The 27649-nt window shown below is 34.1% G+C and overlaps 1 protein-coding gene across 2 annotated transcripts in view; it reads left to right on the forward strand.

Annotated features, from left to right (window-relative positions):
* The window catches only part of LOC148952274 (zygote arrest protein 1.S-like), a 177207-nt gene extending 151390 nt beyond the window's left edge, over positions 1-25817 (forward strand). For both annotated transcript variants that reach the window (XM_089088910.1, XM_089088911.1), the window contains exon 5: positions 25547-25817. In XM_089088910.1, the coding sequence (XP_088945036.1) occupies positions 25547-25654 (108 nt within the window). In that variant the 3' untranslated portion in view covers positions 25655-25817. The remainder of the gene's footprint in view (positions 1-25546) is intronic.
* The last annotated feature ends 1832 nt before the right edge of the window (positions 25818-27649 follow it).

The following is a 27649-nucleotide window of genomic DNA, read 5'->3' on the forward strand; positions in this document are numbered from 1 at the left end:
TGATTTCATTCGTTGAAATGTTAGAGTTGGATTATTTCAGTAGTGTTTTCTCATTGTTTACATTGTCACTCTTAAATTCTCTTAATGTTTCAAAGTTCATTTTGGATTTTTTTTTTCTTTGAAATGCAAGAGTTGGCATATTTCAGTACAGTTTTCTTGTGGTTTATCTTGTCACTGTTATATTCTCTTGATGCTTCAAAGTTCGTTTTGGATTTCATTCGTTGAAATGTAAGAGTTGGATTATTTCAGTAGTGTTTTCTCATTGTTTACCTTGTCACTTTTAAATTCTCGTAATGTTTCAAATTTAATTTTGGATTTTTTTTTTTAATGCAAGAGATTGAATATTTAAGTAGTGTTTTATCATGTTTTACATTGTCACTGTTAGATTATATTTATGTTTCATGGTTCAGTTTGGATCTTTTTAGTTTTAATGCAAGAGTTTTATTATTTAAGTAGTGTTTTCTCGTGGTTCAACATTTCACTGTTACATTTTCTTGATGTTTCAAAGTTCATTTTTGATCTTTTTTATTGAAATGCCAGAGTTGGAATATTTCAGTAGTGTTTTGTCGAGGTTTACCTTCTCACTGTTTCATTCTCTTGATGTTTCAAATTTCATTTTGGTTCTTTTTCGTTGAAATGAAAGAGTTTGAATATTTCAGTAGTGTTTTCTCATGGCTTACCGTGTCACTGTTATATTGTCTTGATGTTTCAAAGTTCATTTTGGATCTTTTTCGTTGAAATGCAAGAGTTGTGTTATTTCAGAAGTGTTTGCTCATGGTTTACCTTGTCACTGTCACATTCTCTTGATGTTTCAAAGTTCATTTTGGATCTTTTTCATTGAAATGCAAGAGTTGGAATATTTCAGTAGTGTTTTCTCATGATTTACCTTGTCACTTTCAAATTCTCTTGATGTTTCAAAGTTCATTTTGGATTTTTTTCGTTGAAATGCAAGAGTTGGATTATTTCAGTTGTGTTTTGTCGTGGTTTACCATGTCACTGTTACATTCTATTGATGTTTCAAAGTTCATTTTGGATCTTTTTCGTTGAAATGCAAGAGTTGTGTTATTTCAGAAGTGTTTGCTCATGGTTTACCTTGTCACTGTCAAATTCTAGTGACGTTTCGAATTTCGTTGTAGAACTTTCTCATGGTATGGCAAGAGTTATAATATTTTATAAGGTTTTCCTCGTCGTTTGTCATGTCACTATTATATGCTAATGTCGTTTGAAAGCTCAGTTAGTATATTTTTCGCGGAAATGCAAGAGGTAGATTATTTAAGTAGTGTTTTGTCGCGGTTTACCTTGTCACTGTTACATTCTCTTGATGTTTCAAAGTTCATTTTGGATCTTTTTCATGGAAATGCAAGAGTTGGATTATTTCAGTAGTGTTTTTTCGTGGTTTACCTTGTCACTGTTACATTCTCTTGATGTTTCAAAGTTCATTTTGGATCTTTTTTATTGAAATGCCAGAGTTGGAATATTTCAGTAGTGTTTTGTCAAGGTTTACCTTCTCACTGTTACATTCTCTTGATGTTTCAAATTTCATTTTGGATTCTTTTTCGTTGAAATGAAAGAGTTTGAATATTTCAGTAGTGTTTTCTCATGGCTTACCGTGTCACTGTTATATTCTCTTGATGTTTCAAAGTTCATTTTGGATCTTTTTCGTTGAAATGCAAGAGTTGTATTATTTCAGAAGTGTTTGCTCATGGTTTACCTTGTCACTGTTACATTCTCTTGAAGTTTCAAAGTTCATTTGGATCTTTTTCATTGAAATGAAAGAGTTGGAATATTTCAGTAGTGTTTTGTCGTGGTTTACCATGTCACTGTTACATTCTCCTGACGTTTCAAAGTTCATTTTGGATCTTTTTCGTTGAAATGCAAGAGTTGGAATATTTCAGTAGTGTTTTGTCGTGGTTTAACATTTCACTGTTACATTCTTTTGATGTTTCAAAGTTCATTTTGGGTCTTTTTCATTGAAATGCAAGAGTTGTGTTATTTCAGAAGTGTTTGCTCATGGTTTACCTTGTCACTGTCACATTCTCTTGATGTTTCAAAGTTCATTTTGGATCTTTTTCATTGAAATGCAAGAGTTGGAATATTTCAGTAGTGTTTTGTCGTGGTTTACAATTTCACTGTTATATTCTCTTGACGTTTCAAAGTTCATTTTGGATCATGCAAGAGTTGGCATATTTCAGTAGTGTTTTGTCGTGGTTTACCTTCTAATTGTTACATTCTCTTGATGTTTCAAAGTTCATTTTGCATCAAATGCAAGAGTTGGATTATTTCAGTAGTGTTTTGTCGAATTTAACCTTCTCACTGTTACAATCTCTTGATGTTTCAAAGTTCATTTTGGTTCTTTTTCGTTGAAATGCAAGAGTTTGAATATTTCAGTAGTGTTTTCTCATGGCTTACCGTGTCACTATTATATTCTCTTGATGTTTCAAAGTTCATTTTGGATCTTTTTCGTGGAAATGCAAGAGTTGGAATATTTCAGTAGTGTTTTGTCGTGGTTTACCATGTCACTGTTACATTCTCTTGATGTTTCAAAGTTCATTTTGATCTTTTTTATTGAAATGCCAGAGTTGGAATATTTCAGTAGTGTTTTGTCAAGGTTTACCTTCTCACTGTTACATTCTCTTGATGTTTCAAATTTCATTTTGGTTCTTTTTTGTTGAAATGAAAGAGTTTGAATATTTCAGTAGTGTTTTCTCATGGCTTACCGTGTCACTGTTATATTCTCTTGATGTTTCAAAGTTCATTTTGGATCTTTTTCGTTGAAATGCAAGAGCTGTATTATTTCAGAAGTGTTTGCTCATGGTTTACCTTGTCACTGTCACATTCTCTTGATGTTTCAAAATTCATTTTGGATCTTTTTCCTTGAAATGCAAGAGTTGGATTATTTCAGTAGTGTTTTGTCGTGGTTTACCTTGTCACTGTTGCATTCTCTTGACGTTTTAAAGATCATTTTGGATCTTTTTCGTTGAAATGTAAGAGTTGGAATATTTCAGTAGTGTTTTGTCGTGGTTTAACATTTCACTGTTACATTCTTTTGATGTTTCAAAGTTCATTTTGGGTCTTTTTCATTGAAATGCAAGAGTTGTGTTATTTCAGAAGTGTTTGCTCATGGTTTACCTTGTCACTGTCACATTCTCTTGATGTTTCAAAGTTCATTTTGGATCTTTTTCGTTGAAATGCAAGAGTTGGAATATTTCAGTAGTGTTTTGTCGTGGTTTACCATTTCACTGTTACATTCTCTTTACGTTTCAAAGTTCATTTTGGATCTTTTTCATTGAAATACAAGTGTTGGAATTTTTCAGTAGTGTTTTCTCGTGGTTTACAAGTCACTGTTACATTCTCTTGATGTTTCTAAGTTCATTTTGGATTTTTTTCGTTGAAATGTAAGAGTTGGAATATTTCAGTAGTGTTTTGTCGTGGTTTATCATGTCACTGTTATATTCTCTTGACGTTTCAAAGTTCATTTTGGATCTTTTTCGTTGAAATGCAAGAGTTGGAATATTCCAGTAGCGTTTTGTCGTGGTTTACAATTTCACTGTTATATTCTCTTGACGTTTCAAAGTTCTTTTTGGATCTTTTTTTTGAAATGCAAGAGTTGGAATACTTCAGTAGTGTTTTCTCATGATTTACCTTGTCACTGTTACATTCTCTATGTTTCAAAGTTCATTTTGGATCTTTTTCGTTGAAATGCAAGAGTTGGAATATTTCAGTAGTGTTTTGTCGTGGTTTACCTTCTAATTGTTACATTCTCTTGATGTTTCAAAGTTCATTTTGCATCAAATGCAAGAGTTGGATTATTTCAGTAGTGTTTTGTCGAATTTAACCTTCTCACTGTTACAATCTCTTGATGTTTCAAAGTTCATTTTGGTTCTTTTTCGTTGAAATGCAAGAGTTTGAATATTTCAGTAGTGTTTTCTCATGGCTTACCGTGTCACTATTATATTCTCTTGATGTTTCAAAGTTCATGTTGGATCTTTTTCGTTGAAATGCAAGAGTTGAATTATTTCAGTAGTGTTTTTTCGTGGTTTACCATTTCACTGTTACATTTTATTGCTGTTTCAAAGTTCATTTTGGATCTTTTTCGTTGAAATGCAAGAGTTATATTATTTCAGAAGTGTTTGCTCATGGTTTACCTTGTGACTGTCACATTCTCATGATGTTTCAAAGTTCATTTTGGTTCTTTTTCATTGAAATGCAAGAGTTGTATTATTTCAGTAGTATTTTGTCGTGGTTTACCATGTCACTGTTACATTCTCTTGACGTTTCAAATTTCATTTTGGATCTTTTTCGTTGAAATGCAAGAGTTGGAATATTTCAGTAGTGTTTTGTCGTGGTTTATCATGTCACTGTTACATTATCTTGACGTTTCAAAGTTCATTTTGGATCTTTTTCGTGGAAATGCAAGAGTTGGAATATTTCAGTAGTGTTTTGATGTGGTTTACCATGTCACTGTTACATTCTCTTGACGTTTCAAAGTTCATTTTGGATCTTTTTCATTGAAATGCAAGAGTTGGAACATTTCAGTACTGTTTTGTCGTGGTTTACCATGTCACTGTTACATTCTCTTGATGTTTCAAAATTCATTTTGGATCTTTTTCATTGAAAGGCAAGAGTTGGATTATTTCAGTAGTGTTTTGTCGCGGTTTACCATGTCACTGTTACATTCTCTTGACGTTTCAAAGTTCATTTTGGATCTTTTTCGTTGAAATGCAAGAGTTAGAATATTTCAGTAGTGTTTTGTCGTGGTTTACCTTTTCACTGTTACATTCTCTTGATTTTTCAAAGTTCATTTTGGATTTCATTCGTTGAAATGTAAGAGTTGGATTATTTCAGTTGTGTTTTCTCATGGCATACCTTGTCACTGTAACATTCTCTTGATGTTTGAAAGTTCATTTTTGATTTCATTCGTTGAAAAGTTAGAGCTGGATTATTTCAGTAGTGTTTTCTCATTGTTTACATTGTCACTGTTACATTCTCTTAATGTTTCAAAGTTCATTTTGGATTATTTTTTTCGTTGAAATGCAAGAGTTGGCATATTTCAGTACAGTTTTCTTGTGGTTTATCTTGTCACTGTTATATTCTCTTGATGCTTCAAAGTTCGTTTTGGATTTCATTCGTTGAAATGTAAGAGTTGGATTATTTCAGTAGTGTTTTCTCATGGTTTACCTTGTCACTGTTACATTCTCTTAATGTTTCAAAGTTCATTTCGGATTTTTTTTTTGAAATGCAAGAGTTGGAATATTTCAGTAGTGTTTTCTCATGGTTTACCTTGTCACTGTTACATTCTCTTGATGTGTCATAGTTCATTTTGGATCTTTTTCGTTGTAATGCAAGAGTTGGATTATTTCAGTAGAGTTTTCTCGTGGTTCACCATGTCACTGTTACATTCTCTTGATGTTTCAAAGTTCATTTTTGATCTTTTTTATTGAAATGCCAGAGTTGGAATATTTCAGTAGTGTTTTGTCAAGGTTTACCTTCTCACTGTTACATTCTCTTGATGTTTCAAATTTCATTTTGGTTCTTTTTCGTTGAAATGAAAGAGTTTGAATATTTCAGTAGTGTTTTCTCATGGCTTACCGTGTCACTGTTATATTCTCTTGATGTTTCAAAGTTCATTTTGGATCTTTTTCGTTGAAATGCATGAGCTGTATTATTTCAGAAGTGTTTGCTCATGATTTACCTTGTCACTGTCACATTCTCTTGATGTTTCAAAGTTCATTTTGGATCTTTTTCATTGAAATGCAAGAGTTGGATTATTTCAGTAGTGTTTTGTCGTGGTTTACCTTGTCACTGTAACATTCTCTTGATGTTTGAAAGTTCATTTTTGATTTCATTCGTTGAAATGTTAGAGTTGGATTATTTCAGTAGTGTTTTCTCATTGTTTACATTGTCACTGTTACATTCTCTTAATGTTTCAAAGTTCATTTTGTATTTTTTTTTTAGTTGAAATTCAAGAGTTGGCATATTTCAGTACAGTTTTCTTGTGGTTTATCTTGTCACTGTTATATTATCTTGATGCTTCAAAGTTCGTTTTGGATTTCATTCGTTGAAATGTAAGAGTTGGATTATTTCAGTAGTGTTTTCTCATGGTTTACCTTGTCACTGTTACATTCTCTTAATGTTTCAAAGTTCATTTTTGATTTTTTTTTGAAATGAAAGAGTTGGAATATTTCAGTAGTGTTTTCTCATGGTTTACCTTGTCACTGTTACATTCTCTTGATGTGTCATAGTTCATTTTGGATCTTTTTCGTTGTAATGCAAGAGTTGGAATATTTCAGTAGTGTTTTTTCGTGGTTTACCATGTCACTGTTACATTCTCTTGATGTTTCAAAGTTCATTTTGATCTTTTTTATTGAAATGCCAGAGTTGGAATATTTCAGTAGTGTTTTGTCAAGGTTTACCTTCTCACTGTTACATTCTCTTGATGTTTCAAATTTCATTTTGGTTCTTTTTTGTTGAAATGAAAGAGTTTGAATATTTCAGTAGTGTTTTCTCATGGCTTACCGTGTCACTGTTATATTCTCTTGATGTTTCAAAGTTCATTTTGGATCTTTTTCGTTGAAATGCATGAGATGTATTATTTCAGAAGTGTTTGCTCATGGTTTACCTTGTCACTGTTACATTCTCTTGACGTTTCAAAGTTCATTTTGGATCTTTTTCATTGAAATGCAAGAGTTGGATTATTTCAGTAGTGTTTTCTCATGGTTTATCATGTCACTTTTACATTCTCTTGATGTTTCAAAGTTCATTTTAGATCTTATTCGTTGAAATGCCAAAGTTAGAATATTTCAGTAGTGTTTTGTCATGGTTTACCTTTTCACTGTTACATTCTCTTGATGTTTCAAAGTTCATTTTGGATTTTTTTCGTTGAAATGCAAGAGTTGTGTTATTTCAGAAGTGTTTGCTCATGGTTTATCTTGTCACTGTTATATTCTCTTGATGATTCAAAGTTAGTTTTGGATTTCATTCGTTGAAATGTAAGAGTTGGATTATTTCAGTAGTGTTTTCTCATTGTTTACATTGTCACTTTTACATTATATTGATGTTTCAAAGTTCATTTCGGATTTTTTTTTTGAAATGAAAGAGTTTGAATATTTAAGTAGTGTTTTCTCGTAGTTTACATTGTCACTGTTACATTATATTGATATTTCAAAGTTCATTTTGTATCCTTTTAGTTTAAATGCAAGAGATGGATTATTTCAGTAGTGTTTTCTCGTGGTTCAACATTTCACTGTTACATTTTCTTGATGTTTCAAAGTTCATTTTTGATCTTTTTTATTGAAATGCCAGAGTTGGAATATTTCAGTAGTGTTTTGTCAAGGTTTACCTTCTCACTGTTACATTCTCTTGATGTTTCAAATTTCATTTTGGTTCTTTTTCGTTGAAATGAAAGAGTTTGAATATTTCAGTAGTGTTTTCTCATGGCTTACCGTGTCACTGTTATATTCTCTTGATGTTTCAAAGTTCATTTTGGATCTTTTTCGTTGAAATGCATGAGCTGTATTATTTCAGAAGTGTTTTCTCATGGTTTACCTTGTCACTGTTAAATTCTCTTGACTTTTCAAAGTTCATTTGGATCTTTTCCGTTGAAATGTTAGAGTTGTAATACTTCTGTAGTGTTTCGTCGTGGTTTAACTTGTCAGTTTCATATACTACTTACGCTTCAAAGTTAATTATTGATCTATTTTGTTGAAAGTCACGAGTTGGAATATTTCAGTAGTGTTTTCTCTTGGTTTAACTTATCACTGTTACATTCTATTGATGTTTCAAAGTTCATTTTGGATTTTTTTCGTTGAAATGCAAGAGTTGTGATATTTCAGTAGTGTTTGCTCATGGTTTACCTTTTCACTGTTGTATTCTCTAGACTTTACAAATTTCATTTTAGATTTTTTTTATTGAAATGCAAGAGTTGGATTATTTTAGTAGTGTTTTATCGTGGTTTACCATGTCACTGTTACATTCTCTTGACATTTCAAAGTTCATTTTGGATCTTTTTCGTTGAAATGCAAGAGTTGAACTATTTCAGTAGTGTTTTGTGTTTACCATGTCACTGTTACATTCTCTTGACGTTTCAAAGTTCATTTTGGATCTTTTTGGTGGAAATGCAAGAGTTGGAATATTTCAGTAGTGTTTTCTCGTGGTTTACCATGTCACTATTATATTCTCTTGACGTTTCAAAGTTCAGTTTGGATCTTTTTCATTGAAATGCAAGAGTTGGATTATTTCAGTAGTGTTTTCTCCTTGTTTACCTTGTCACTGTTACATTCTCTTGACGTTTCAAAGTTCATTTTGGATCTTTTTGTTGAAATGTAAGAGCTTGATTATTTCAGTAGTGTTTCGTTATGGTTTACCATGTCACTGTTATATTCTCCTGACGTTTCAAAGTTACTTTTTGATCTTTTTCGTTGAAATGCAAGAGTTGGAATATTCCAGTAGCGTTTTGTCGTGGTTTACAATGTCACTGTTACATTCTCTTGACGTTTCAAAGTTCATTTTGGATCTTTTTTTGAAATACAAGAGTTGGAATACTTCAGTAGTGTTTTCTCATGATTTACCTTGTCACTGTTACATTCTCTATGTTTCAAAGTTCATTTTGGATCTTTTTCGTTGAAATGCAAGAGTTGGAATATTTCAGTAGTGTTTTGTCGTGGTTTACCTTCTAATTGTTACATTCTCTTGATGTTTCAAAGTTCATTTTGCATCAAATGCAAGAGTTGGATTATTTCAGTAGTGTTTTGTCGTGGTTTACGATTTCACAGTTATATTCTCTTGACGTTTCAAAGTTCATTTTGGATCTTTTTTTTGAAATGCAAGAGTTGGAATGCTTCAGTAGTGTTTTCTCATGATTTACCTTGTCACTGTTACATTCTCTTGACGTTTCAAATTTCATTTTGGATCTTTTTCGTTGAAATGCAAGAGCTGGAATATTTCAGTAGTGTTTTGTCGTGGTTTACCTTCTAATTGTTACACTCTCTTGATGTTTCAAAGTTCATTTTGCATCAAATGCAAGAGTGGGATTATTTCAGCAGTATTTTGTCGTGGTTTACCATCTCACTGTTACATTCTCTTGATATTTCAAAGTTCATTTTGGATCTTTTTCGTTGAAATGCAAGAGTTGGAATATTTCAGTAGTGTTTTCTCACGGCTTACCGTGTCACTGTTATATTCTCTTGATGTTTCAAAGTTCATTTTGGATCTTTTTTGTTGAAATGCAAGAGTTGGATTATTTCAGTAGTGTTTTTTGTCGTGGTTTACCTTGTCACTGTCACATTCTGTTGATGTTTCAAAGTTCATTTTGGATCTTTTTCGTTGAAATGCAAGAGTTGGATTATTTCAGTCGTGTTTTCTCACGGTTTACCTTGTCACTGTTACATTCTCTTGATGTTCCATAGTTCATTTTTGATCTTTTTTATTGAAATGCCAGAGTTGGAATACTTCAGTAGTGTTTTCTCACGGCTTACCGTGTCACTGTTATATTCTCTTGATGTTTCAAAGTTCATTTTGGATCTTTTTTGTTGAAATGCAAGAGTTGGATTATTTCAGTAGTGTTTTTTGTCGTGGTTTACCATGTCACTGTCACATTCTGTTGATGTTTCAAAGTTCATTTTGGATCTTTTTCGTTGAAATGCAAGAGTTGGATTATTTCAGTCGTGTTTTCTCACGGTTTACCTTGTCACTGTTACATTCTCTTGATGTTCCAAAGTTCACTTTGGATGTTTTTCATTGAAATGGAAGAGTTGGATTATTTCAGTAGTGTTTTGTCGTAGTTTACCGTGTCACTGTTACATTCTCTTTACGTTTAAAGCTCATTTTGGATCTTTTTCGTTGAAATGCAAGAGTTGGAATATTTCAGTAGTGTTTTGTCGTGGTTTACCATGTCGCTGTTACATTCTCTTGATGTTTCAAAGTTCATTTTGAATCTTTTTTCATTGAAATGCAAGAGTTGGATTATTTCAGTAGTGTTTCGTCGTGGTTTACCATGTCACTGTTTACATTCTCTTGACGTTTCAAAGTTCATTTTGGATCTTTGTCGTTGAAATGCAAGAGTTGGATTATTTCAATAGTGTTTTGTTGTAGTTTACGTGTCACTGCTACATTCTCTTGATGTTTCAAATGTCATTTTGGATTTTTTTTTTTTGAAATGCACGAGTTGGAATATTTCAGTAGTGTTTTGTCGTGGTTTACCTTCTAATTGTTACATTCTCTTGATGTTCCAAAGTTCATTTTGCATCAAATGCAAGAGTTGGATTATTTCACTAGTATTTTGTCGTGGTTTACCTTCTCACTGTTACATTCTCTTGATGTTTCAAAGTTCATTTTGGATCTGTTTCTTTGAAATGCAAAATTGGAATATTTCAGTAGTGTTTTCTCATGGTTTACCATGTCACTGTAACATTCTCTTGATGTTTCAAAGTTCATTTTGTATTTTTTTTCGTTGAAATGCAAGAGTTGGATTCTTTCAGTAGTGTTTTGTCGTGGTTTACCATTTCACTGTTACATTCTCTTGACGTTTCAAAGTTCATTTTGGATCTTTTTCTATGAAATCTAAGAGTTGGAATATTTCAGCAGTGCTGTGTCGTGGTTTACCTTCTCACTGTTACATTCTCTTGACGTTTCAAAGTTTATTTTGGATCTTTTTCGTTGAAATGCAAGAGATGGAATATTTCAGTAGGGTTTTCTCATGGTTTACCTTGTCATTGTTATATTCTCTTGACGTTTCAAAGTTCATTATGGATATTTTTCTTTGAAACGCAAGAGTTGGAATATTTCAGTAGTGTTTTCTCGTGGTTTACTATGTCACTGTTACATTCTCTTGACGTTTCAAAGTTCATTTTGGATCTTTTTCGTTGAAATGCAAGAGTTGGTATATTTAAGTAGTGTTTCGTCGTGGTTTACCATGTCACTCTTATATTCTCTTGATGTTTCAAAGTTCATTTTGGATCTTTTTCATTGAAATGCAAGAGTTGGATTATTTCAGTACTGTTTTGTCGTGGTTTACCATGTCACTGTTACATTCTCTTGGCGTTTCAAAGTTCATTTTGGATATTTTTCGTTGAAATGCAAGAGTTGGAATATTTCAGTGGCGTTTTGTCGTGGTTTACCATTTCACTGTTATATTCTCTTGACGTTTCAAAGTTCATTTTGGATCTTTTTTTTGAAATGCAAGAGTGGGAATACTTCAGTAGTGTTTTCTCATGATTTACCTTGTCACTGTTACATTCTCTTGATGTTTCAAAGTTCATTTTGGATCTTTTTCGTTGAAATGCACGAGTTGGAATATTTCAGTAGTGTTTTGTCGTGGTTTACCTTCTAATTGTTACATTCTCTTGATGTTTCAAAGTTCATTTTGCATCAAATGCAAGAGTTGGATTATTTTACTAGTATTTTGTCGTGGTTTACCTTCTCACTGTTACATTCTCTTGATTTTTCAAAGTTCATTTTGGATCTTTTTCGTTGAAATGCAAGAGTTGGAATATTTCAGTAGTGTTTTATCATGGCTTACCGTGTCACTGTTATATTCTCTTGATGTTTCAAAGTTCATTTTGGATCTTTTTTGTTGAAATGCAAGAGTTGGATTATTTCAGTAGTGTTTTTTGTCGTTGTTTACCATGTCACTGTCACATTCTGTTGATTTTTCAAAGTTCATTTTGTATCTTTTTCGTTGAAATGCAAGAGTTGGATTATTTCAGTAGTGTTTTCTCACGGTTTACCTTGTCACTGTTACATTATCTTGATGTTCCAAAGTTCATTTTGGATCTTTTTTCATTGAAATGCAAGAGTTGGATTATTTCAGTAGTGTTTCGTCGTGGTTTACCATGTCACTGTTACATTCTCTTGACGTTTCAAAGTTCATTTTGGATCTTTGTCGTTGAAATGCAAGAGTTGGATTATTGCAATAGTGTTTTGTTGTAGTTTACGTGTCACTGCTACATTCTCTTGATGTTTCAAAGTTCATTTTGTATTTTTTTTTAAATGCAAGGGTTGGAATATTTAATTAGTTTTTTCCTCATGATTTACCTTGTTACTGTTACATTCTCTTGATGTTTCAAAGTTCATTTTTGATCTTTTTTATTGAAATGCCAGAGTTGGAATATTTCAGTAGTGTTTTGTCGACGTTTACCTTCTCACTGTTATATTCTCTTGATGTTTCAAAGTTCATTTTGGATCTTCTTCGTTGAAATGCAAGAGTTGGAACATTTCAGTAGTGTTTTCTCATGGTTTACCATGTCATTGTTACATTCTCTTGACGTTTCAAAGTTCATTTTGGATCTTTTTCGTTGAAATGTAAGAGTTAGAATATTTCAGTAGTGCTTTGTTATGGTTTACCTTGTTACTGTTACATTCTTTTGGTTTTCCAAAGTTCATTTTCCGATTTTATTCGTTGAAATGTAAGAGTTGGCATATTTCAGTACAGTTTTCTTGTGGTTTACCTTGTAACTGTTACATTCTCTTGACGTTTCAAAGTTACTTTTGGATCTTTTTCGTTGAAATGCAAGAGTTGGATTATTTCAGTTGTGTTTTGTCGTGGTTTACATGTCACTGCTACATTCTCTTAAAGTTTCAAAGTCCATCTTTGGATTTTTTTTTAAATGCAAGAGTTGGAATATTTCAGTATTGTTTTCTCATGGTTTACCTTGTCACTTTAACATTCTCATGATGTTTCAAAGTTCATTTTGGATCTGTTTTGTTGACATGCAAGAGTTGGATTATTTCAGTAGTGTTTTGCCGGGGTTTACCATGTCACTGTTACATTCTCTTGATGTTTCAAAGTTCATTTTGAATCTGTTTCTTTGAAATGCAAAATTGGAATATTTCAGTAGTGTTTTCTCATGGTTTACCATGTCACTGTAACATTCTCTTGATGTTTCAAAGTTCATTTTGTATTTTTTTTCGTTGAAATGCAAGAGTTGGATTCTTTCAGTAGTGTTTTGTCGTGGTTTACCATTTCACTGTTACATTCTCTTGACGTTTCAAAGTTCATTTTGGATCTTTTTCGTTTAAATCTAAGAGTTGGAATATTTCAGCAGTGTTGTGTCGTGGTTTATCTTCTCACTGTTACATTCTCTTGATGTTTCAAAGTTTATTTGGGATCTTTTTCGTTGAAATGCAAGAGTTGGAATATTTCAGTAGTGTTTTCTCATGGTATACCTTGTCACTGTAACATTCTCTTGATGTTTCAAAGTTCATTTTGGATTTCATTCGTTGAAATGTAAGAGTTGGATTATTTCAGTTGTGTTTTCTCATGGCTTACCTTGTCACTGTAACATTCTCTTGATGTTTCAAAGTTCATTTTGGATTTCATTCGTTGAAATTTAAGAGTTGGATTATTTCAGTAGTGTTTTCTCATTGTTTACCTTGTCACTGTTACATTTTCTTAATGTTTCAAAGTTCATTTTGAATTTTTTTTTTCGTTGAAATGCAAGAGTTGGCATATTTCAGTATAGTTTTCTTGTGGTTTACCTTGTCACTGTTATATCCTCTTGATGCTTCAAAGTTCATTTTGGATTTCATTCGTTGAAATTGAAATTGGCTTACCTTGTCACTGTAACATTCTCTTGATGTTTCAAAGTTCATTTTGGATTTCATTCGTTGAAATTTAAGAGTTGGATTATTTCAGTAGTGTTTTCTCATGGTTTGCCTTGTCACTGTTATATTCTCTTAATGTTTCAAAGTTCATTTTGGATTTTGTTTTTGAAATGCAAGAGTTGGAATATTTCGGTAGTGTTTTCTCGTGGTTTACCTTGTCACTGTTACATTCTCTTGATATGTCATAGTCCATTTTTGGATCTTTTTCGTTGTAATGCAAGAGTTGGATTATTTCAGTAGTGTTGTCTCGTGGTTAGTTCATTTTTGGATCTTTTTCGTTGTAATGCAAGAGTTGGATTATTTCAGTAGTGTTTTCTCGTGGTTTACCATGTCACTGTTACATTCTCTTGATGTTACAAAGTTCATTTTTGATCTTTTTTATTGAAATGCCAGAGTTGGAATATTTCAGTAGTGTTTTGTCGAGGTTTACCTTGTTACTGTTATATTCTCTTGATGTTTCAAAGTTCATTTTGGATCATTTTCGTTGAAATGCAAGAGTTGGAATATTTCAGTAGTGTTTTGATGTGGTTTACCTTTTCACAGTTACATTCTCTTGATGTTTCAAAGTTCATTTTGGATCTTCTTCGTTGAAATGCAAGAGTTGGATTATTTCAGTAGTGTTTTCACGCGGTTTACCATGTCACTGTTACATTCTCTTGATGTTTCAAAGTTCATTATTGATCTTTTTCGTTGAAATGCAAGAGTTGGAATATTTCAGTAGTGTTTTATCATGGTTTACATTGTCACTGTTACATTCTCTTGATGTTTCAAAGTTCATTTTAGATTTTTTTTTATTGAAATGTAAGAGTTGGAATATTTCAGTAGTGTTTTGTTATGGTTTACATGTCACTGTTACATTCTCTTGATATTTCAAAGTTCATTTTGGATCTTTTTTGTTGAAAGGTAAGAGATGGATTATTTCAGTAGTGTTTTGTCATGTAGAATTTTTTTTTTGATAAAATTTTTTTGTTGAAATAAAAGAGTTGGAATATTTCAGTAGTGTTTTGTCATGGTTTACCTTGTCACAGTTACATTCTCTTGATGTTTCAAAGTTCATTTTAGATTTTTTTTTCATTTATTGAAATGTAAGAGTTGGAATATTTCAGTAGTGTTTGTCCTGGTTTACCTCGTCACTGTTACATTCTCTTTATGTTTCAAAGTTCATATTAGATTTGTTTTTCATTTATTGAAATGTAAGAGTTGGAATATTTCAGTAGTGTTTGTCCTGGTTTACCTTTTCACTGTTACATTCTCTTTATGTTTCAAAGTTCATTTTGGATTTTTTTCGTTGAAATGTAAAAGTTGGAATTGTCAATGTTACATTCTCTTGATGTTTCAAAGTCCTTTTGGATTTTTTCGTTGAAATGTAAGAGTTGGAATATTTCAGTAGTGTTTTGTCATGGTTTACATTGTCACTGTTACATTCTCTTGATGTTTCAAAATTCATTTAGATTTTTGTTTGTTGAAATGTAAGAGTTGGAATATTTCAGTAGTGTTTGTCATGGGTTACCTTGTCACTGTTACATTCTTTTGATGTTTCAAAGTTCATTTTGGACTTTCTTCGTTGAAATGTGGAGAGATAAGTAAAAAGTTGGGTTAATTTAGGTTCACTGAGACTGATGCGTCACTCTAAGTGAGCCTAAATTAACCCAACTTTTTACATATATCTCTGTGGGAGGGTGGGGGGAAGAGGGAGGGGGCTCTTTGGGGCCCGGGGGCCCTTTCGGGGCCCGGTGGGCCTTTGGGGGGCCCTTTGGGGTTGGGGTAGGGGACCTTATAATACTATTCAAATGGTAGTTGTGTATTATACTGAACACAGTCGAGAACCGTCCTAATAAAAAAATGATATGTATCTCTTAATAGGAGTTAGCATTCCCTCAGATGGTTTACCATTTTTGTTTCTAATTTCAAATTTATCTTGTCTCATGGAGAAATTGTGTCAATCAGTTATCTTTTCCTGTCTGTATTTTCAACTCTCGGATAAGAATATTCCAATATTGAAATTTCCTTATCTGATGATGTCACTTATCTTTCCTTATCTTTCTATATTTCCTTATCTGATTATGTTGACATCCTAGAAACATCCAGCAATTGTTGTTGACATCCAAGAAATATCCATCAACAGTGAGAAAAACAATGAAAAAACATCCTCACTGAGAAAAACCATAAAAACCTGCATAAATTATGTCCTGTCACGAGTAGTGACCCTCTTCCTACTAAGGTGATCTTCATACATTTATACAATCCACTAGTTACAATAAAATTATAACGAAAAAAAGAAGAAAAACAGAAAAAAAAGCAATCAAATGAAAAACTAATGCCAACCATTCAAAACACAAAAGTAAGCCACGAGAAAAGCTGCACATAAGGCACAAAAAAATCACAAAGTAAAAGAAAGAAGAGCAAAAAGGAGAAGAAAAGAAAAAAATAAATAAATAAAACTATAAAGTAAAGTTTATCAATTATTGTTAAGAGTTTAATATTAACCAATAAATACAGATTTGAAATACAATACTCTTATCCCCCCTCAAAATGCCCCATGGCCTGGGATACAAGGGGGATACAAAAAAAGGAGAACAATAGCCAAATATCATAAGATTAAAAAGAGAACATTCCTGAGTCCTGGGAGTCAAAACGCAGAGAAGACAACCATACGCCATGAAATAAACACTCAGGGGACATCAACTCCTCAGAGGAAAAAAAATATGCTATTCTGTTTGACTCTTAACTAAATAGTCCTTAAGAATCCTTTTAAAAGTATCAAACGAGTGGCATCTCTGTACTGAAGAAGGTAGGGAATTCCACAATGTTGACTAGCAATGAGGGGATTGAAATATGAAATCTGACCGCACAGTAGGGCTAAGAGGAATGCACCCATTATGTGAAGAACGAAGGCTATATATTGCTGACTCAGAAATAAGCACAGGATTTTTTTGAAGAGATTTTGGAAGATTGCCATGAAGCTGATGAAAGACAAAAGAAGCACAAGAAAGAATGTAAATAGACTGTGGATCTAAGAGCAGTTTTGGTGAGGAATGGTTGGTGTCCATAACCAGACGCCTTGCTTTTTTCTGCCTGGCAGAAAGTGACCGCCGAGTAGAAGGAAAAGTAGACATCTATACAATGGGGCAATACGAAATGTTATACTGGTAGGTTAAATTGCCATCAATATTGGTGTTGTAAGGCCACGGGTGTTACCAATTATTGTTGCAAAAATGACGCTACACCACTTACTGGAAGGAAAAGCCCCCGGCGGCACCAAATATTATAATGAGATTCCCGTGCCTACCACACCGGGTCTGTAAATATCGGGCTTGATAATACCCAATTTACAGTATACCCTGCCCCAGGGTCTGATAAATTGATCGAGCGGTCAAATGGCTACTTTAAGGCCAAGAGTGTACCCGACCCGGGTCACCACTAAAAATCTCTAACTATCTCCTTGGAGGTAACGAATCCCCCTGTCAATATAATAATGACGGTATCTCGTAACTCTGTTCCTGCCCTTTCTGGGTTCCGGTAAAATTAGTACACAGTTTGTAGAAAATATCGTACTTGTAATCTTCCAAAGGTCACATATCACAAAAGGAATAGGCTTCCCCAAACGGGGTCTAAATGCAGACTAACCGAAAAATAATATTCGTTCTGTACACAAACTCTGCATAGGGGTGGACCTTCGCTTGGCCCTGGCCAATCCTCGAAATCCCCATTCAAAATCCATTCTACTTTTTCTTAACTTTACCTTTCAATGACTCAAACCAGGAAGTCAAAAATAGAATTTAGTTCAAAGCTTACTTATTGCAAAAGAATCTAACTTAGCAACCAGAATTCAACTTAGGATTAAACATTATCTATCTTATAGACAAATATAATTACAGAAAAGAAAATGGGTTATACATCTGAAAAGAAAAGAAACAGGGGTGGAACCCCAACACCTCCTCCCGAAAGATAAATGATCACCCACCCGCCACGCTGGTCAACCTTTACAAATATAACGCTTAACTTCAAAATCACCAAACTTATATCTTCTCTTCTTTCTTCCACCAGTGCCTGTACTTCCACCGCTTGGCTCAGGATCCGTCGTCATCCACACGTCTCTACCGTAGAACCACCATGGTCTCTATAGTATAGCATCCGCATTAGGTTTTGAAAGTTGAAGTTTCCAAGATTCGTAGAAAATGATCGTGCGCAGCCCAATCAAAAACACGAATTTTTTCGCTTTCGCGAATTTACATTTGAGAGGAGCAGAGAATCAGTTTCTGGCACATTTAATGATGCCAGCCATCATGAAAAATTGGCTGCACTAGCCTCTTAATTTCCATCTGTGGAAACAACCCCACATCTCAATAAAAAAGTAAATTGCCCCTTGGCATAATTTCGAATATTCTAAGGCCGAAAATGCAAAGGCCTTTGAAAACGAAAAGGGTATTGGGAATGAAGTAAAATTTTGAGCGAACCATGAATCGCCTTTTTTCTGGGCTCCCTCCCCTGGGATAATCAAATGAAGAATATGTGTTGATGCCAATTGAAGATGAAACTTAGATACTGAATATGGTTTGCTGGAAATAATTATCGATTCCCATGAAGAATAACGACTATCTGTAGGGTTACTGGACAATGGTTTGGGTGAAATTTGAAGTAACTTGGAGAGAGTATCCCCCAAGGACTCCAGATCAGAGAGGCAGAACCTCGGTAAATGGATCACAACTTGTCCGCCAGTTGTGCATTGAGGAAAAGGGCTATCTTTCGTGACTTCCGCAGGGGATCTTCCCCAAGGGATTCCTCCCCCTCATAAAGGATCGAAATATCTTCTGAGTTGATAGTACTAATCTCAGATTCCTTCCCAAGTTTTTCCAATCTGACTCGACATTCAATATCTTCCAACTTTTCTCCAACCCGTTGTAGGTCGTTCTTCTCTATTTTGTAATCATCTTGTTTTGTTCCCCCTGGGTCTTGGACCTCTTTGTCCCCCCAATTATTTCTGTTATCAAGGCAAAGCCCATCCAACATTTATTATTTTTCGCCACTGCAGGCTGAATCTCTAAATTTTGTCTCTTTTTTAAACTTCTCTTTTCATCTCTACTTTTCTCAATTTTGTCATTCGCGCAAAATAATAAATCATCGTTAAATCTGATTTGGACTCCAGTATCCACCATCTTTGACTGCATTACTTCATTGTAGCTCCGTTTAATATCTCTTTTCTCCCTCTTTGTTTTCTTTACTTTTACCACCGAAACAAATAGTTTGTTATCAAATGGGAACTGAATTCCCATGTATTATGTTCCCAAGTATTATGTAGAAAAGTGTAGTAGAAAAGTGTAAAGTATTATGTAAAACTATTAATCTGCTATATAATCATCTATAAATAATGATCTATGGGAAAGAAAAATAAAAAAAATTATGGCGGTGCTTTTACTAAAGTGCTGTTCTTACTAAAAGCAGCGCAAAAATGAAGTTTAGTTTTTCTTTTTACGTTGTAAAACACAATAAAAAAATATAGTGGCACTTTTACTAATGTGCTGTCCGTACTAAAAGCAGCGCTTTTGCGCTGTCCGAAAAAATTCTCCATTTTCAAGAAGAAACGCATATCATCTTTGAATTGAATTATAAAAAATTTTTTAATCCTTTTCATACATTATTCAATGAAATTTAGTTTTTCTTTTTACAGTGTAAAACAGAATCAAAAAAGAGAAAAAAACGGCAAATATAATTTTTTCTTACCCCGTACGTCGACGATTCATACTTTGGAACATTATGCTGGATATTATTGTCCTGCTCCGTCATCACAGAAGTACTGGCAACTGTTTGTCTGCTATGGGTTGCACACATTATTACAGATGGTCTTGTTGGTGCTGGTGATTAAGTTCCCGTTTTAACGGTACTTGATACTTTTGGACGGTTTAGCAATGGTTCTCCAGAAATATCCTTAAATAAAAATTATATTTCAGTTTTACTTATAATTTCATTCTTAATAAGTTGGAAGATCTCCCCAACCCCCATCCCTCCTCCTCCTCCGCATTTACATCTATGTAAAAGAATTTAATCAGTTAGCCCCCGCTATCTGTTAGAACAATGAAAGATAGTTAAATTAGATCGAAACATACTTGCATGGAATATGTCAAATATTCACAATATGGAAAAACAATTGCTAAATTTATTTCTCTTATATGCGTGTGCTATTGACATTTTCACAACTTTAAGTCAGGCTAGCAGTTTATTAAAAGATAATAGGGGAAAAGTGTTTCATGCTGCAAAAAAACTGGAAACTACAAAAAGAATTATGAAAAGCAAGCTCTCCAGAACATATTATATTAAATGCCTGGGGCCAAAAAGCTGGTTGGAGGGGTATTGGGGTCCTTGGAGTTTTGGGCATGGATGACTAATAGCTGTCGTATCATTCTTTTTTTTTCACAAAGGCTCTTCAGAAATATTCTTAAATAAAAATTGTATTTTAGCATAGCCAAGGTTTCTCAATGAATTACAATATTTAAACGATTGTTTTTTGGTGTTTAAAGGGGAAAAAGGTACCTATGTTAGGTTAGGTTACGTTAGGTTACGTATGTTTTTTATTTTATTTTATGTTATGTTTTTTTATTAAAATAGAAAGTGTTCAAATAGTTTTTTGGGCAAACAAAAAAAACATGAACACATAAGACACATAAAAAACATGAAAAATGCACTATCACGTAATAAATTCAAAACAAGACACTAAAAAAAACATTTATCACAATTGTAAAAAGGGCTCCCCCACCCCACCCCCTGAAAGGGCGTTGCGGCCGCTGACAGCGGCCAGCCGAAGGCCGGTCCCTACCCCCCCCCCGGGCTGGCGCGGGGCAAAAAAATATTTGAACACTTTCTATTTAAAAAAAAACATAACTCTACCTTGCTATAAAAAAAAGCTGCTGAGTTGGGGAAAAACTACCGCTGAGTTGGGGGGAAAAACATTGCAGAGTTGAAAAAAAATCTACTAAAAAAAATCCCACCACCCAACCATTTACTATTGAATTTTTTCCGGACCGAGGCGATGTCTATAATCTCGACACAAACTTCGGTCAGAAGTTAGATAATGTTCGTGGGGTTGCACCTTCACACCATCTGCACACACATAGACTTTATCCAACACGGGACACATGGCTATTTTATCAACTAAAACTGTGTGGTTTTTTAATTTTAAAGAGCGAATTGCCATGAATTTCACCCTTGGAACTATACTATTTTCCACACAGTTTCTATATACATTCATGTCGAAATTCTTATTCACGTAGTGTCTAGGCACCGCCTTGCAGTTTTTTTATTACCTCATTGTGTGTTTGCACACAGTACACCTTCGGACTTGCAAGCATACCACTGGAAATCAAGTCACTCGCCGTCTCTGATTTTAACATTAATAACTGATTTGGGGCCTGACACTTCACTAGCTCCGGGTAAATGGACTCGTCCCAATTGGTAAAGTCCTATCGGGAGCTAATGTGTACGCCTTTTTCCAAATCTTGCAATAAATTCGCTGTTCTAACTTTTAGCAAAATTGAATCGGTATTCCCATAATATACTTGAACCTCTCCCTCCCCCGGCCATTGGCGCCTACACACATCGTAATAGAATTACAACACAAGTCTTTTTATATTTTGGTTATTGCGCTGCCACCTGCAATATTTTGATTTAGAATTACGTTTCTTTTTTTTCCCATTTAAGAGGACCATTTTCGAGTCTATGATGGTGAATGATGTGAAGTTTGGATTGGCAACGATTCGAGCACATTCTTTGGGTCAGTCACAACGTCATAACGACTTTGATTACGTACACTCTCGCACATTTTACTGAAGGCTGAGTTCAAAATGAGTTTAAAATTTCCTTTTCAACCTTCGTTTTCGCTTCGGAACGTTTATATAAAAGAAAACTGCATCCGACTTTACACCGGTGTCTTGTCCAGTCGGATCAGTTTCAAGGATACGATCTCCATGAAAAACATACCCTCCCCTCATTGATCTCTCTACAAATAGATGCTGATCCATGTCGGTGATCAAGCCTATTTCCTCTTTACTGATTTTAAGAATTAATGCCATCACCAAATGACGAGTGGAAAAATAATAACCTAAAGCCAACCCAAATTTCTCATTTATTTTATCCGTGTTCTTACACACAATATCCAGCAATGTCAATACATCACTTGCCGGGTACAACCTACAATAATCTCACCCAGTTTTACACCCTCCTTTAGCTCAAACCCTCTTGGCAAATTCATAGTCGACAGTAGTGCATTGACGTTCGTAAAGTGAATCTTAGAACGAGGCGATGGGCGGCAATTGTTCTTCAGAAAGCCTCGCGGTGGAGTTGTAGTAGTCATACGGATATATGCCCTTACACGTTAATAAATCATACATTTCACCGTCTAGAAAGTGTTGTTTAAGGAGATATTGCTTAAGAAGGGGGAAACTATTCGTCGCTTTTCTGCGCTTCAATGAGTTGTCTTAGGGATTTGGGGAAGAAGCTAAAGGAATCTAAAAAACGGATCTGATTCATGCACAATTTATCGTTATCTATTATTTGCCATTTGAACTCTGAGAGCAGCAGCTTTTCAGACGATTTGGGTATGATATTATAAGAAAAAGAGCCATCTACCCATGGGCCATCTACAACTCCACCTCGTTGTAATCGTGCCAACGCCGGTAAAATAAATTTCAGGTCATAACTGGAATTGTATATATAAACAGGTAGAAACAATTGTTGACTAACGTTTAAATTACATGATTGATGGGCCACTCCACGAAATATATCTCAATCCCGATACAATCGGGTTGCCGAAATGATCGTGGTCACGGACCGTCCCTTTGACCCCTTTCCCCTTACCCCCTTTCCCTTTTCCCTCTTTCCCATTACCCTCAACAAATTCCCCCTTACAAACCCAGCATGTTTTTTCAGTTTTAATGGCCAACTCGTCCTCTGGTGATTGGATAGGATAGGCATTGGATAGGATGCATTTCGCAGCCGTGATATCGATTTATTTGCTGTTATAATGAGTGCTGTCACGGCTGAGAGCATACAATCCTCTCCACCCAATCCCTCAACTACCTCTACTAATTGCATGGAATTACAGGAGTCTCTTTGTGCGTGAGCATAAGAGACTGCAATGACCTCATGTTTTTTAACAAGCTTCTTATTCAATGGATCATACACATCTATGAGAGTGGCTTCGCAGTCTAACGCCACCTTTTCACTCTGTTGGAGTGAATTTTGAAAGATCTTAAATCGCTAAATGGCCCTGTCACTGCTAACCATTTGCACAGATTGACATCCGTGACCCTTGCAATGCTTCATATGATTGTTTAACTTAATTTCTGACCGGAATCTAAAAAAGCATGTTGGACAATAGTAACATTCCCACCTCCCCTTTTTACCCTCACTTAAAACCAGATTAATTTTGGAATTGGAAAAAAATGTCCAATTGAATCGGGATCACTGGCTGGCATGTAAAGAAGCAAAACCCAATGTTCCACTGATTCAATGGATGGAACCCTCACTGGAAATATAACCCTCTTTTTGCGCTCACCCCCCTCAAATTCTGTTTCATATTGTAGCACAGTAACACCAATCTTTAAATTTGCATTAGCCTGCTCAAAAATAGTTATCCCATTAAGTGTTACTGGATATTGATCATTTAAACAATTAAAATCTACTTTAGGGAAATTTGGACTCCCATTAACTGCATAATCGTCCAACAGTATCTTACTAGCATCCCGTTGCAGAGGCTTGTGAGCTGCCACAAGAAATGTATATTTGAAGCATTGAAGCTCTGGATCGAAACGAAATTGCTGTACACCATTACACCCCTTTAAATCTTCATTATATTTTGCCCCCTCTGCCCCTCCCACCTCCCCTTAAAATAAAATTATTTTTAAATTTACTTACATTAATATCCAAACTCCCAATAAATAAAACCATAGACACACTACCCAACTCAATATAATTATCAAATTTTGTTACTATATTGTAAAACCATTTCATAAAAACACCCTCAAAATTATTCAGGTCCGGATGAAGTGGTAGCATTTCAGTACGTAAATAACACTCATACACCTCATCCGCCTTTTTCCTCTGAAGATCCAGGTTCAAAAATATTTAACAATTCGTTAACTTTAATGGGGACTGTATAAACCACTCGATAAATTATATGAGAATTAATTTCTTTACCCACTAAGAATATAAAAGAACAATTTACTTCCTGCTTGTAGCTTTGATCAATATTCCTTTTGTTAAAATGCATGGTTGTATTTCAAATGTCAATTTTGAACTGAGAAGATAACTCATTGTCAGAGTTTTTATACCCGTGTTCAAGGTTAAACATAAAACTACCACGCCTAACAAATTGCTTAGCAGACAGAATTTCGTAACTTCATACCAGGAAAAGAATCAACATACCATGAAGACAGTCATGACTTTTGACAGAAAACATGGAATTTAATATCAAAAGTATTGTTTCGTGAATAACACGAATTTTCATGGTAGGCTGATTCTAATTAGAACATAAAAAAGATAACTCAAAGAAGAAAATCTAATTAGAAGATAACTCATTGTCAGAGTTTTTATACCCGTGTTCAAGGTTAAACATAAAACTACCACGCCTAACAAATTGCTTAGCAGACAGAATTTCGTAACTTCATACCAGGAAAAGAATCAACATACCATGAAGACAGTCATGACTTTTGACAGAAAACATGGAATTTAATATCAAAAGTATTGTTTCGTGAATAACACGAATTTTCATGGTAGGCTGATATTAGAACATAAAAAACCAACCACAGATATGACTTTTTAGACGTGGTGATTTTTGTTTATGATACATGTTAATGCCCTGTTGGAATGACTATCCCATTGAATGGTATGTGTACTGCCCGCCTGTATATATTAATATAAAAGAAGGTACTGTCTGCTGCCTTTAATTGACACTATAATGTCCTATTACCCCTCTCTCTTTAATTGACAAAGTAATGTCCTATTACCCCTCTCTCTTTAATTAACACTGTAATGTTCTATTACCCCTCACTCTTTAATTGACACAGTAATGTCCTATTACCCCTCTCTCTTTAATTGACACAGTAATGTCCTATTACCTCTCTCTCTTTAATTGACACAGTAATGTCCTATTACCCCTCTCTCTTATATTACTACAGTAATCTCCCACCTGCCCTCTCTTTTATATTACTACAGTAATCTCCCACCTGCCCTCTCTCTTATATTATAGCTACACTACATTCGGGACTCCTCCTAAGCCCAAAGAGATTCATTGACCCTCCAGAATAATAATTGATGCCCAACTAGATACACACATTAATAATTTTTTGCCCTTAAATTTTTGATGGGTAATTTTGAAATTTAGAGTTTTCTTATGCATAAATTTCCATCAAAATTTATTTTAAGTTTCGATTGTTATTTGCGCGAATCACTCCCTACTAACATTTTCTTACCACTAACTTTTTGATAAGCTATGAAAAGTTTTGAAAATAAAAAATTTGCCAACAACTCGTTTTTATTTTACCAAAAAGTCATTTCTTGCATCATCATTTTTTCGGTCATTGCAAAAACAACTACTGCAAAAAATACCACTGTTATTCATGTTATTAGATGAAGTTTTATTTTGTCTATCACTGTAAAAAGTGTAACTCTTTGTTTTCTATCAGTTGAGGTGACTTTAGGCTGCTTGGGACAGCAATGAGTTTTTATTGTAGTAACAGTAGTAATAACTTCTCATGAATAAAGGCCAGCGTTATTTGTAGTATTTGTATAGTTTTTGTATAGTGCTTGTAATTCGGTAAAAATTAGATGGTATTTTGGGAATATTCTGCGACGCATTAGAATTTACGTGCTTCAAAAACCTTGGAAAGCATTGGGTGGGTCTCCCAGCAAAGGATGTATTCATACCTATTTATTTTTACATATCGTTTATTTGTAGGTACCTTTGGAAAAGCGAAATGGATCTGGTCCACGTAAGCCGCATCGCCAAGATCTCTGTGAAAAGTGCAAAGAGCTGGGGTATTCTTGTTCGCCAATATCTCTGTGAAAAGTGCAAAGAGCTGGGGTATTCTTGTTTGCTTGGATAAAACTTGATTATGTACTTGATTTTTGAAATATTCCTCTAATGTGGTGGTAGGGAGCCATTATAGCATAATCAAAAGTGGTATATGTCTTGTTTCTTAAAGTAAAATAAAGGTAGAAGCACAATATTATAAGGCTTATATTTGGTGTTTAGTTTGAAAACAAGTAAAGTGACCCGAGAAAGGGGCGAAAGATTAAAAATAGGATTTTTTTTGCAACACGTCAATCCCAAAGGGCAGAGGCTCTAGCACCACTCAAGCAAAAAAAAAGGCTTGATTAACAAAAAAACCTCACGCGGGTAAATTGTCTTTAGATAAAGGCCGGCTGTCGCATTGCTAAATCCCGAAAATTAAAATAATTTTGATGGAAATTTGTCCAAAAGAAAACTGAAAATTGGAAATTACCCATTAAAAGTTGAGAGCCAAAAAAATATTAATATGGATATATAGCATGGCATCAATTATTATTCTGGAGGGTCAGTGGATATCTTTGATTGAAGAAGGAGTCCTGAAGCCTCAAAAAGTGCATTTAAATGCTTAAATGCTATAGCATTCTCCGGGGCTTCAGATAGAAACATAAAACAAATATTTGAATTAACCCCCTATTTAGTCATTATACAACTATAGTCTACAGTTAGCTGTAGGTGAATTGTTGAAGGGAACACGTATCAATTTAAAACACCATTCAGATCGGTTGTGTGAGGTCTATCAATGTCGGTCAATACAGTACTCTTAACCAAAATCATAAAAAAGTGCAATAAAGGGTGTACGAAAAAGTTGAAAAAAAACTACTATAGTTAAGGCGTTTGGCCGGAGTCATATAATAATATACTAGCAATTCGCATTGCGAGAATTTTGTAGATAAAATTCATATAGTAACTTTATTTGTTCAACATTATTAAACCAAACTCTTGGATAATTGTTGAAGATCTGACTGAATCTATTGAGCAATGGTCTCAGGAAATGCTGCAAATGTTCACTGTTCGCTCTCATAATGAACAGATTTCCGTTACTCTAGATGAAAGATCTTAAGCCGAACTGGCCAGCCATGACAAAAAGCGAACAAAGAGAAAAACCTATAAAAAAAACAAACAAACGAGACTGTAGCCAGTGAAGAGAAAAGAAAACAACAAAAACAAAACAACGCAGATATTTTGACTGTATACAAACAAGGCGTCTTCAGCACAAAAGACACACAAGATAAAAAAAAAATAAATAAAAGTAAAAAACCAATAAAACCACCACCAAAAAAAAAAAACAAAAAAAAACAAAAATTTACAATCGGCGCAAACTGATCCACGTAGGGAAAAGATGCTAATATAGAGTTACTACAGTGAGGACACAAGAGTAACTGAGGAAAAATAAAAAACTGTAAATTATTTTAATTATTCAGTTGCGAAATAATCCTTTTGTTAGCTATTACTGAAGCAAATCGTTTTGGTCTAGCAGGTAAAATAGTCCCCTGGTGATTATTTAAAATCTTTACTCCCTTATTGACTGTTTATTCCCTCTTTAGAAGGTTATCATGAATTCGGTCAATATTTAAATTACCTGTATCCCTATTTATGGAAAGGTTAGCAAACATATTTTTTTTAATTTCTATGGCTTCCCTGGCCCATTGGGTGTACCCCTTATCATTAGAAATAGCCAAGGCTTCATCAAATTTTACCAAATGATCTGGTTGAAGCCAAATATGCTCTGCTAAAGCTGAAACGAAAGTTTCTGGAGGCTTGCTTAATTGTAGGGTTTTTTCTATTGAGTTTCGGTGTTCAATAAACCTTTCAAAAAATTGTTGGTGAGTCCTACCAATATAGAACTTCCCACAAGAACACGTAATTTTATAAACCCCACTTACTAAATTTTCCTGAGTTAAATCCTTACCAGAACTAAAAAAAAACTAATCATTGCCCTCAACGATTGGAAACATGTATCACTACCAAATTTACGCAGAATCTGTGAAA

The sequence above is a fragment of the Artemia sp. Qi Xiang Cuo genome, chromosome 5, assembly GCF_049724085.1.
Source record: "Artemia sp. Qi Xiang Cuo chromosome 5, ASM4972408v1, whole genome shotgun sequence".
Classification (NCBI taxonomy): Eukaryota; Metazoa; Arthropoda; class Branchiopoda; order Anostraca; family Artemiidae; genus Artemia; species Artemia sp. Qi Xiang Cuo.